The sequence below is a fragment of the Lithobates pipiens genome, unplaced genomic scaffold, assembly GCF_037356315.1.
Source record: "Lithobates pipiens isolate NorthernLeopardFrog02 unplaced genomic scaffold, aLitPip1_a1.2 Scaffold_16, whole genome shotgun sequence".
NCBI lineage: Eukaryota > Metazoa > Chordata > Amphibia > Anura > Ranidae > Lithobates > Lithobates pipiens.
The window spans coordinates 473,658,284-473,671,571 of record NW_027507748.1 but is presented as its reverse complement, the minus strand read 5'-3'; the positions used below and the strand labels follow the sequence as shown (position 1 = coordinate 473,671,571).

Genomic DNA, 13,288 nt, shown 5'->3' with positions numbered 1-13,288 from the left:
GCAGTGGAGTCTTATGGCTTCACTGCCCGTTTCCTACTGCGCATGCGCGAGTCCCGCAGCTACTGCGCATGCGCGAGTCCCGCAGCGCTTTCTGAATGGGACGCGCTGTGTTCTGGAACACACAGTTCCCAGAACACAGCGCGACCCATTACCCAGAAGACGCCGCGACGAAGACAGAAGATCTCCGCGGAGGAGGAAGAGGAAGATTAGGAGAAAGTGCCTAGCAACAGGCATTTCTGGTAAGTAAAAAAAAAATTTTTTTTCATTTTTTATTTTTTTTTGTAATTTTTAATATTTTTTTTTGTTTTCAGGGTGGCCCTCCACTTTAAATGGAGTGTTCCTAATCTCAGCTTGCTACCTGTATAAAAGACACCTGTCCCCAGAAGCATTCGGAATCCAATCTCTCCACCATGACCAAGGCCAAAGAGTTGTCCAAGGACAGGGACAATATTGTAGATCTATACAAGGCTGGAATGGGCTACAAGACCATCTCCAAGCAGCTTGTTGAGAGGGTGACAACAGTTGCTGCAATTGGCAAATGGAAGAAACACAAAAAAACTGTCAATCTCCTCGGTCTGGGGCTCCATGCAAGATCTCACCTCATGGAGTTTTAATGATTATAATAACGGTGAGGAATCAGCCCAGAACTACACAAAAAAATGTTGTCAATGATCTGAAGGCAGCGGGACCATAGTCATTAAGAAAACAATTGGTTCCACAATACAACGCAAAGGACTAAAATCCTGCAGCACCCGCAAGGTCCCCCCCGCTCAAAGCACATGTACAGGCCCGGCTGAAGTTTCCTAATGAACATCTGAATGATTCATAGAACTGCGTGAAAGTGTTGTGGTCAGAAGAGACCAAAATCAAGTTCTATGGCATCAACTCAACTCGCCGTGTTTTGAGGAGGAATGCTGCCTATGACCCCAAGAACATCATCCCAACTGTCAAACATGGAAGTGGAAACATTATGCATTGGGAGTGTTTTTCTGCTAAGGTGACAAGAAAATTTCACTGCATCAAAGGGACTATGGATGAGGCCCATGTACTGTCAAATCTTGGGTGAGAACCTCCTTCCCTCAGTCAGGCCATTGAAAATGGGTCGTGGATGGGTCTTCCAGCATGACAATGACCCAGAACACATGGCCAATGCAACAAAAGAGTGGCCTCAAGCAGAAGCACATTAAGGTCCTGGAGTGGCCTAGCCAGTCTCCAGACCTTAATACCATAGAAAATATGTGAAAGGAGCTGAAGGTTTGAGTTACCATCAGCCTCAAAACTTTAATGACTCAGAGAGGATCTGCAAAGAGGTGTGGGACAAAATCCCTCCTGAGAATTGTGGAAACCTGGTGGCCAACTACAAGAAACGTCTGACACCTGTGATTGCCAACAAGGGTTTTACCACCAAGTCATGTTTGCGAAGGGGTCAAATACTTATATTAAAAACGTTATAAATTGATTTGCGTTTTAATGAGTGAAATACGTTTTTCTGGATATTTTTGTTGTTATTCTGTCTCTCGTTGTTAAAATAAACATACCATTAAAATTATAGACTGATCATTTCTTTGTCAGTGGGCAAATGTACACTGAGGAAGAAAAGTATTTTATCCCCTGCTGATTTTGTACATTGATGATCAATGCAATAACAATGTTTTGAACTGTCATGAATGGGTTATATTTATAACAGCTGTGATTACTATTGTGGGCTGTGATTGACCCAAAGCTATAATATGTTACATGTGTGCTGTGAGTGGCCTCAACAGTAAATGTACTGTGGTGTCAGGTCACCTGAGTCCAGGTGACAGATGCACCCCATTGGGGTCAAAAGTGCACTGCAAGGTAGTGGACCTTACGGCTGACTGCTGCTGATGGAGTTCTAGGTGATTCAGGAGAGCAGGTATTCTGGAGCACCAACACGGATCACACTGGGAGCAGCAGCTTGAGATTTCCCAGGTGTTCACCAGAGGCCCCTAGTGGTGGGGAAGAATTTACTGCAGTCTGGCTCCAGGTCGCGATCCCCAAGGCCTCCCAGCTCACAGTAGACTAAAGGAAGGTAGGAGAAGAAGCAGCAGACTGTGACAACAAACCATAGTTAGGAGAATGCCAAAGGCCGATGCAACAAGCAGGTAAGGATAGTCAAAGAACACACCAAGGTCGAGATAAGAAGCAGACAAGGACAGTCAAGAGCAAGCCAAGATCGGAACTAGAATCAGATGTATAACACACAGCAAGGAGCACACAGAAGACAAACACACAAGACTCATTAGCAGGGCTGGCTTGCAGTGCACAGGTTAATATAGTGTTTCTTGATCAGGCCTGGGGTGGAGCCATGCTTTGAGGCAAGATTACTTAATCAGCCAGGTGAAGGGTGGCTGGTCTCTAAGCTGAACACATGAAGAGGTAAGCTGACAAAAATTACTGCAGATCCATGACATGTGGTTTCCTTCAATATCTCTGTTAAACATCTACGAACTGGAGCTAAAGGTGCTTGAATCTATCTATCTAAAGCTGATCAAACACATTCAGTTTTTGGAAAGAGGCCTGAAGGAAAAAAACAAAACAAAAAACAAAGAACTGACTGATCCTAGCATCAACACATTGATGCATGATGCAAGGATCCCTTATACTGAGACATTGGACCCCCCCCCGCCCAAATGCATGGATCAGTGCTTGCAGCCATTAGTTGCAAGTGCTGATCGAATGCTCGTTTTCCAGTAAGACCATTAGACTGGCTTCTGTTCAATACACGTGTACAAAAGCAAAACAAAAAAAATAGCGGGCATCAACTGATTTTCAGTTCATGTGCACTGTGCTTGAAAGGTTTTCAAATTCTTTGTAAAACTTGCTGTACACACAATGCTTTTTGTACAAGCTAAAGCCCATGTAAATAAAGCAGATATACCTCTTAATAAATATTAATTTAGGTATTTTATGCAAGTCATAGTTAGCTTCATTATAACTTCAGTCAAAGCATGGTAATGCGTTCTGCAAACTAAATGGCAAGCCACATGTGAAACCAAAGGATGCAAAATTTGCCACAACTATTACAACTATTTACATCTAAATGTATTTAAATTATATACCGTATATACTCGAGTATAGGCCGACCCGAATATAAGCCGAGGCCCCCAATTTACCCCCAAAAAAACTGGCAAACTTATTGACTCGTGTATAAGCCGAGGGTGAGACATGCCTGTCCATCCCTGTGTGTGTGTCCGTCCATCCCTGTGTGTCCGTCCGTCCCTGTGTGTCCGTCCATCCCTGTGTGTCCGTCCATCCCTGTGTGTCCGTCCATCCCTGTGTGTCCGTCCATCCATCCCTGTGTGTGTCCATCCATCCATCCATCCCTGTGTGTGTGTGTCTCCATCCATCCATCCATCCATCCATCCCTGTGTGTGTGTGTCTCCATCCATCCATCCATCCATCCCTGTGTGTGTGTGTCTCCATCCATCCATCCATCCCTGTGTGTGTGTGTCTCCATCCATCCATCCATCCCTGTGTGTGTGTGTATCCATCCATCCATCCGTGTGTGTGTGTGTGTGTGTGTGTGTGTGTGTGTCCAGCCTACCTGTGTCCCGAGCCTTTGTCCCGAGCCTCCGTCCCGTGTCGTGCCTTGCCTTCGTCCCGTCCCGTCCCGTCCCGTGCCTTGCCTTGCCTCCGTCCCGTGCCCTCTTCGTCGGCGGCCATTGTAAAATTCAAAAGCCGCGCCTCCTCCTTCGCCTGTGATAGGCGGAACACTGAATTTCCCAGCAGCCTGTGTTCCGCCTATCACAGACGTCGTATCATCCTCGTCCGTAGTACGAGGATGATACGACGTCCGTGATAGGCGGAACACAGGCTGCTGGGAAATTCAGTGTTCCGCCTATCACAGGCGAAGGCGGAGCCGGAGGCGCGGCTTTTGAATCAGAATGGCCGCTGTCTGTCTGCTCGACACGCTGATCGAGCGGGCAGACAGCGATGACTCGAGTATAAGCCGAGGGGGGCACTTTCAGCCTCAAAAAAGAGGCTGAAAATCTCGGCTTATACTCGAGTATATACGGTAATATCTAGAAATGTAATGCAACAGACTTCCAAGTGATTTTAAATCTGTAAAGTAATGAATCTTAATTTTAATATATTTTGCAACATAAACAAAAGTTATGTTTTACTAGACATGATTGCTAGAGTTGAGTTGGATTCTAAATCCTTCGGTCTCATCTCTGAATTGCTATTTGGTGTGCATGGTTTTAATGTGAGTTTTGTTACTCTTGTTTGGAGCTGTGGTGGTTTATTTGCTGCATGTGGCCCATAGGAGAGGTGCTCAGGCTCTGTAAGTGCAGCCAATTATACCAAATGATTTGATATTTAGCAAATTTGTTAGATCCCCCCCCCCCCCCCCCAAAAGCTTTGTTCTCTAAAGATAACACCAGTGCCAAGGGTTCTGCTCAGTTTATATGTGTGCATGTTGGGCTGAAACAACCACCATACAATTGTTTTGGAAAGATCTTTCAGAGAAAGATGTTCTGGCAGACAATCTGACTCACCTCATCTCTGTTTGCCTATGGCTTTGAACATTTCAAATCTGTTTGTGTATGATAAAATTCAAGTTCAAGCTCAGTAATCATAAGCTTTCAGTCTTTCACATTAACTACTGACAACACAGATAACCGATACCAACACACAAACACACCCAATCAGAGTTTAAGTTCTAAAGTGATGGTATATCTAGAGGCTAATAGATCTATGATCCACACAAAACTCTAAATAAAAACAGGGTAGACTTAAAGCTTCTCCTTGGTGCCAACGACGATAAAAATTCTGTTGAGAGAATCTCACACGTAAATTTAGTGCACAGCCCTAAATCTATGGCACTACAACACACTTGTCTGAGCTATGCACAAATGAAGTAACCTAGAAATAATTGGTCTCTACACTATTCGTGTATTCCAGGATAGGACATAGAACTTAATAACTCTTTCATTCATCTAAAGAACATGAAAAAAGTAGACTATAGCAATGATCAACATCAGCGCAAAGACACTATTATCAATTATTTTGCAGCCTTACTTTTTAAACTACGTTAGCCTTTAGCTGGACATAGATAAATAAAATCTCATCAGGTTCAGCAGGGACTGGGTGACATTTAATTCCTATATGGGCAGGCTGGTTGTACTGAACCTGGCAGACTGAAGTCAATCCATCGATCAACTTCAGTATGACCAGCCTGTCCGATCTTTTGCATGTGGTTCCTGTCTGCAGCTATAGCTGCCAGCAGTTATCGTGGTGATCTGCCAGGCGGGGAAGGCTTCCCACTGGCAGAGCACAATAGCGCTGCAGGAGGGAACACTCACTGTGTTGATGGGGAAATAAAGCAATTTTCTTTCCTTTAACCAAAGACAATTGTATCGTCTATGGCTTGCTTTAGTCTCTGTGTATTTGTATTTTTTAGAAAGGCTTGCTGAAAGATTTTAAAGTTGGTCATACATATAAGTGGATTTCCTAGCAATTTAGACCACTTTCGCAAACACAAATAAATGGGTCAAGCTAACATCCCTGCTACATAAATGAAGAAATTGCTGGTGGTAGGATGCCTTGATCTATTTGTATATGCTAACAAAACCTAGTTGAAAGCTGTGTAAACTGCTAGCGAAATACCATGTGTATGGCCAACATAAGTAAATTTACAATTAATGACAATCATGAATGCCATAATGGAAGAAAAACTGATTACATGCATATGATAAATTGATTTCCAGTAGAATGTAAACTTTGTAAGAAACTCCTTTGGGGAAAGTTTTTAACTATCGATTATTTTTTTTAGCCCATAGTCAGCCTAGACAGAAGTACACCCTCAGCTTCCAGTCCACTGATTGGATGCACTGTGCGCCTTCATTAAATCGATATTAAAGACCATGAACGACTTGGAGACCACTGCCTTAAACGTACCAACAATTCAAAAGCATTCTGTTCTGCTGCACTCAGGCATGCTGACTGTTTAAATCTCCTACTGTCTGTAAGCAGAAAAAATGGGTTTCACACAATGTGTGATAAGGTGAATCAATTCTTTACAGTCTGCTTTCTAGTCTCTTCTTAGGAAATGTATAAAGAAGAAATATTTAAACTTACATTTTTAGTTAACATGATAGTGACACCTTGATATCAAGAAAATTACATTTTCTATCACAATTGCAAATACTCTTTACAAAAGAGAGAAAAGTGGTTCTTGTATGAAATAAAGAAAAAAAAAAATGTAAATATCCCACAGTGAATAAGGAGGTGTGGTGTTTTCATTTGCATGCCAAGGCTGGGCTTTTTAAATATTCCTCCCAAATGACTTCAGCGAATGTTTCAGGTTAGCTGACTCAAATACATTTTGTTACAATCTACCAACTATATTTACTTGCCCTAATTTTTCCATCTGACAGCCTTAACATCGGGTTTTGTTGCATATTTGTTTTTTACAACTTGACAAAACCATTGACTTGAAATAAAAAATAAAACAAACTGTAATTTATAATGAACAAATCAATGGAAGTCAGTAAACACATAGATATATAAAAAAAGTTTCATCTATGGTGGGTTTTATGAATAAATATCCTTTCGGAAGTTATGTTACAAAACATTAAAATATGCAAACTCTAAAAATAATGACTTTTTTATTGTATTTTATGTATTTAGGTGGTTGTAACTGCTGTACAGTGAAAAAGCTATATTTTATAATTACACTTAATAAAGCATAAAAACTATTTGTAATAGTGGCCCATTACTGGTTACATTTTAACTTCTACATCTGTATTAAAGAATATTTTTCAATTTAAATTTGAAGCAGCAAACTAAAGAGAACAAAGCATATGTTTATTAAGAGGGCAAAGATTTGGTGAAAGAAAATATCCACCAGTAACAATGATCCTTAATGTTTGATAAATGTAATTCTTCACACTTCCACATAAACTGAACTTTATGTGACTGGAAAGACTTTCCTACCGTAAAAATGTTAACATGATGATATTCTGCCTATGACCTAGAATACAAAACTGTGAGACAATAGAAAAGTACAGATGTAAGAGGCCCACCTAGGCTGCTGTGAAAATTCAGAGCATTTCATATCCTTTAGTTCCTCAGTCTTTTAGGATGGCTTTATGTCTGTTCAGAGCATATTTCAATTCTCTCACTGTAAATAGCATGAATTCATCACCCTTCCCTTGAAGTACTTCCTCACATTTCCCGAGAGCCTCCCACCCTCTAGTTTCAGAAGGTGACCTCTGCCTTTCCTCCTGTACCTTGCTGAAACCTTTGATATATTTCAACTTTTTTATTATTATTTTCATTTTCATGTATCCTTTTTCTTCACTTAAAATGTTCTGTGCCATATGTACATTTGTAATTCACTATTTAAATAAAAGACATACTATTAATAAAATATTTAAAATTGGGCAGAACTAGATGAGCTTGCATATGAGTCACATGGCTCAGAATACAGAACAAGTAGTTATTTTAAAGGATCAGAAAACTGAAAAAAGAGAATGTTCAACAGACTCCCACATAGGTAGTGTTATGTATTTGATATAGCTCAATAGTATTGGTGGGTTTCAAATTATAAAGTTAATATTGTCTGAAAATGTATTTAATATATAAAAAGTGTTTCAGTGCTAACAATTAAACATGCAATCGTTTCTCAATGACAACGTACAAGTAATTGATGTTTTCATACAGATTCCTTTTTGTTAATATTGCAATGAAAACAATATATAATTGGTCTGCTAACCATTTTAACATTGTAATAACATTGTGCTTAATCAACATTATTTTCCAGTATGCTGGAAGAGTATTCTAATACTTGGGGGGGGGGGGGGTAATTTATTAGAAAAATCTTTATCCCCCTATCCCTTGAGCACTTACTTTGGTTCGTGAAAATATACCATCAATGACTAAGGTGAAAGGTGAAAATAAAAAGGTGAAAATAGTAAATCGGCATTTAAAGGTTTTCTTTGTACCATAAAATTCAGAGTCATGTTGTTTAACTATACCCACCATATCTATGCTAATGAGGTTCCAAATGCAAGAAGTTAGTAAGAAAGACAGCATTATGCAGCCCACAAATCATCTTTAAATGGCCTTACTGCAATAAACTGATACCTGGTTGGTTACTACACTTGGTCCATTAATGCCACTTTTTTGAATAAGTCCCTCAGTCTACTGTTGGTGAGGTAAATAAATTCAGTGAAAGTATAAAAAATAAGCAAATTTGTTAAAAAAAAATAGCTAAGTATCGTTAAAGGATACAGAACAGAATTGAGCACAAATTTGTATGCATACATCAAATACCTAAGGTAAACTAAGAGACACAAGCATTAATCTGCATCATTCTCATTTCAAAGCGGTTGAAAGAAAAAGGCGAGCATAACATATTTTGCCAGCAATCCACAGATGTTTCTATGTGGAGCACAATATTATACAATACAAAAACATTTTGGGGTGGAAATTTGTATGTTTATCTGCAATAAAACAAGTCAGAAATAAAAGGTGGTGTGCTGTATTAATTTGTATTGCAGCCAATGGGCATCCATCATCATGCATTACTTATTTTGTCATCTAGATACTAACCTTTTTTTAAGTATACATTTTTATTATTAACAAACAAAAATATGCTTTTTCAAATGATAAATAAAACAAAACAAAATACATACAAATGCTGTGCTTATTAAATGTCACAAAATATTGTTTATTTAGAATGCATTGCTATTGCTTACCATGTCCCCAGGCTTAACAGAAACAGCAACCACTGTTCCAGGCATTGGTGATCTCAGAATGCTACTAGTATCTTCTTCCACCTTCTCCGGCATGTACTTGTTCAGCTCAGCTGCATGCTTTGGCAGCACTTGCAGTTTGTACTAGAATTAACAAAATAAATTAATTAGATTTAATATCCATAAGAAGATAAACAATCACATATTCTGCTGGTACAAGGGCATGTATTTTCTACTGTTCTATATTTATTTTTAATCCTCTAAACAAACCTTATTACAGAAACCACTTATATTGGAATTAGTCATTTGATAGTAGGGAAATGTCATTTTGCAGCAGCTTGTTTGTTAAAGCAATATAACCCTGAAACTTTTTCTTTTTTTTGTGGTTTTCAAGAAATAATTTTCACATGCATACGGCACAAAAGCATGGTATTGCATTAATTCAAATATTAAACAACATATACATTTTTTAAATTCTAGTATATTTTATATTTAAAAGAAAAAAGTATGGTTTCCCTAGCACTGATTTAAGACCATTCTAGGTTATTTTTTTCTAAATCAAAATGAATGAGTTTCCAAGTGTTAATGAAAGAACATTGATTAGTTTAGGATGTCTCCAGCTTATTGGTCTATACTGGAACATTTGAGCATTGCTGGTCTTTTTCTCCCAGTGAAACGCTCATTATGCCTATTTCCCAACATTTGTTCTTCAGTGTGGTTGAGAGCCAACTTTTGACTTGACCAGGCCGCCAGTAGATGGCAGTACATCTCTTTGCGTAATATTGTTAGCTGGCACATGATCTAGAATAGGGAAACTGATAGCAATAGGGATTTTAAAGTGAACATATATACAGTCGAATGCTGATCTTTATTTGATTGCATTTTTATATCTGAAAGGCTGGCATGTTTTGGGGACACCCTGCTCTAAATATCTAAGTTAATAAACTAGATTACATTTTATTACCCTCGTGCGTCTATTTCTAATATGAAATGTAATCATTTTTATGAACTCATGTGGACTTCATATGCAAAATCCTCCTCATTAATTTCACACAGCACGTAAAATACTGATAAATGCTGATACAAAATTATGTACGATATATATCGTGGACATGTATAATAGTACATCATAAGCAGTATGCTATCTCTTGTATCACTATCTAAAATAGTGTTGTTAGTTTTATTTTTTATTTTTCTATATTATATGAAAGATATAAATACTTTTGAAACTTTTTTCCCCAGTGACCTCAGTAAATTTTATAAAGAAGAAAATGGCTAATCTCTAGTAAAGCTGTTAAGATTTGATAACAGGTTGCTTGTCCAATTTCACTAATCTGACAGTGTGAATAATAACATCTTCGGCGTAGATTTTTTTTTCTCTTGAGTATGTGTTTTGCAATCAAGTAATACAAGTGTCTGCCAGAATCTGAAGGATATGATCCTTAAGCAAAATTACAGTTCAAATAAAAGCTTTTTGCTCCAATTAAAATTTGCCTGACTCAGAAGTGGTGGGGAAAAAGCAAGCAGAGTGCATTTTCCTGTCAATCTAATAAACATTCTGTGTAGAGGGAGTATTTATCAAAGATAAATTGTACTTAAAAGTCTTTCATTAAACCTATAGGGGGGAATATAATTACACAAAATTGCACAGTTTTGGGATCTGTGTATGTCGTCTGGATTCAGCTTATACTATGAAAATAGTAAAATATCAGGGGGGAAAAAAAGTCCATAATTATTAGACTCTGGTCTGGAATGATAATGCATGTGTTTTTTATTTTTTTTTATTTTCAAGAATCATGGCAAACAGAATGCCTTTACATCAGTTTACATCTTAAAAAACACCTCTGCTATGTAAACATTTTTGTTGATAATTTTAATTGCTGTGGTTTGAAATGAAAACTAGGCATTTAAGTTAGCAAGTATCTAAATGTTACAATGAACAACCTTTTGTGTACATTATATATACAATAGGCTAAATTACAGCGCTTGAAGAAGGTAAAAGTGCAGCACTATAAATATATACTAAACAGACAAGAAGTAATCTATTTTCAGTATTATAGTTGGTAAAGGCTAATGTTTTGTTCCCTTTATGTTGACTTTTCCCACAGTGACTTAGTTGTTTTTTAGATGCAGCAGGCATATTATAGTTCTAGAAAATTTAAAGCAAACACATTTATTCAATATCATGATGCAAACAGCCATGGTGTGCAATAACTCATGGCAACCTGAATTTAGCAACTTCAAGAAGCAACAATAACTTGTCTACCCAGCAGTATTGAAATCTAACAACAAATACAATTTTTTTTTCAGAACTATTTATAAAGGGAGAGACAATGCTGTTAACACTGTAAACTAATGGCCATAAAATGAAATACATTCCAATAATCTAGAGGATAAATTACATATATAGAAAACACATGGAATATTTCCAAAAGTCCATTGTTTCTTATCACATCCACCACCTTGGATTTTCCACCAGCAGCATTTGTGATATGTTGTTAGCAAATGTTAAAATTACATTGTAGCCATTATTCATTAAATCCATCGCATATAGGCAAATGTGGAGAGCAACTCACCAGTGAATTTGCATTTACCACTTTATAAATATTTCCCACAGTATGGCCAGCACATAAAGAAATATTTTCTAAGTAGTTTTTAGTCAGGCAATAATTTATATATATTATTTCACAAACATTTCATATGTACACATTTAAAAATCACCCAAATCAAATTCTTAACAAAATCAACATATTGTTACTCCATGTTTTAAATCTACTTCACTGCCCTAAATAGATTGTGTAAGGATTTTTTTTGTTATATATATTTTTTTCTTTTTTATCTGGTACTTTAGGCTCCTTTTTACATGGTATGCCATTTCACTTTAATTCCTTTTACAGAGCTCAATAGCTAAAACTGACTTCACCCTCAAAAAATAGCCATTCAAAAGCCTGTGCAAAAAAAAAAAAAAAAAAAAAACTTACTTTAGAAAAGATATATATAAAACAACTGATTGCAGGTTTTTGTTGTGCCTTCCAGATGCTTCATGGGAGTTGAAGTCATTAGTCTTCTAGCCACAATATGCGAGACCATCTATTGCATTTTTGCTGTGGGACAACCCACGGAACAGTGAATTTTTTACTTTTAGATTTTCGGCAGCTCTCTTAACTAAACCCTTCTTGAGCAACTTCATTTTTTTTTCTGTTGTTTACGTAGGCAGTAATAGGGAAGGAATAGAAGTGTTATTATGGCACTATTTCACTCCAAAAGAAAAAAAAAACATTTGTTCAGTATAAGCATATCAACTGATGCTTTTTGAGTGCCTCAAATTTATATATCAGAATGCAAAATATATTTTATTTGAATAATATTTTAAAAGATGGGGTACTCGCCTGAGGCTGTGGCAATGGACATAGATTTGAGAATCACTTATATTATAATTCTCCCACACCGTTCCTCTCCCGCCCTCCCCCCTCACCCATCCCTACCTCCCCTCCCCTCCCTCCCCCCCCTCTTTTTTTTTCTCTCCCCCCCCCCTGACCTTCCCTGTTTCTTATTCAGACTTTCTCTTTTACATCTCTTTTTCTTTACTTTCGCTATACCTTACTTATTATCTTACCCCCCCCTCTAACAGGAGAAATCCTTTGGCAGGTACCTTCAGAGCTAGAGGGCCTTTTGATTGTATTGCCGCTTTTTACTGATTTTGTGTTATGCAGTATGATCTCCAGTGAATTTCGACATTGTTCAATATCTGTACTACATAGCAAAGTTCTGGAGTCTTACAGATATCTCCATGTGTTATATTATGTGGCTGTATACCATGTTCACTTTAATTATCAATAAAAATTTATTATGAAAAAAAAAAAAATATTTTAAAAGAACGTGATTACAAAGTCCCACAACAAATGAAAATAGGTCCATTTATTTGATCATGCATCAGACAGTGCTTTAAATCATATTAGTCATGTAAGAAACCAGATCACAGTTTCAAACTGCAGATTAAAGCAAAGGCAGAAAATATTTTAAGCCCTAGTTACATAGATGACTTTGAAGAGTTTTTCAGTCATGGAGCTCACAACTATTAAAGAAATGATAAATGATGCTCTATAATACCCTATGTGTTCTACAGCAAAATAATTTGCAGTTGTCTTGTGACCGTACTAAATGTCAATGAAAAATAGGCTGGAATGTTGATCCATTACTTTCTGGTACAATAATTTTTTCAATTTAAATCAGATTTTTTTGATTTTTAATAAATGTATTTTAATAAAATGCTTTTGGATTAAAAATATATCTAAAGATAGTTTACTATTTAAGACACATTAATCATTTAGTTTATTCAGCATGAAAGGAAGCCTAGTTAGGTAGTATGAGGCTGTATATTCTGCAATATTTACATGTTTGGTAAACTCATTCAATGAATCCAAGCGCTGCAAGCTGAGTTAACATACACTGCATTGATGCATTCACACAATTTCATAGTAACCATGAGATAAAACAAAGTTCAGGAATATTCCTTTATCCTATTGTTTTGCAAATCTATGTACACTACAAACTGTATGAAT

General features: G+C 37.3%; 1 protein-coding gene across 1 annotated transcript in view; it reads right to left on the bottom strand.

The window, feature by feature from the left end:
• The window catches only part of PCCA (propionyl-CoA carboxylase subunit alpha), a 1,052,859-nt gene that overhangs the window by 16,719 nt on the left and 1,022,852 nt on the right, over nt 1-13,288 (bottom strand). The window contains exon 22 of the mRNA XM_077482961.1: nt 8,730-8,870. Coding sequence (XP_077339087.1) covers nt 8,730-8,870 — 141 coding nt within the window. The remainder of the gene's footprint in view (nt 1-8,729; nt 8,871-13,288) is intronic.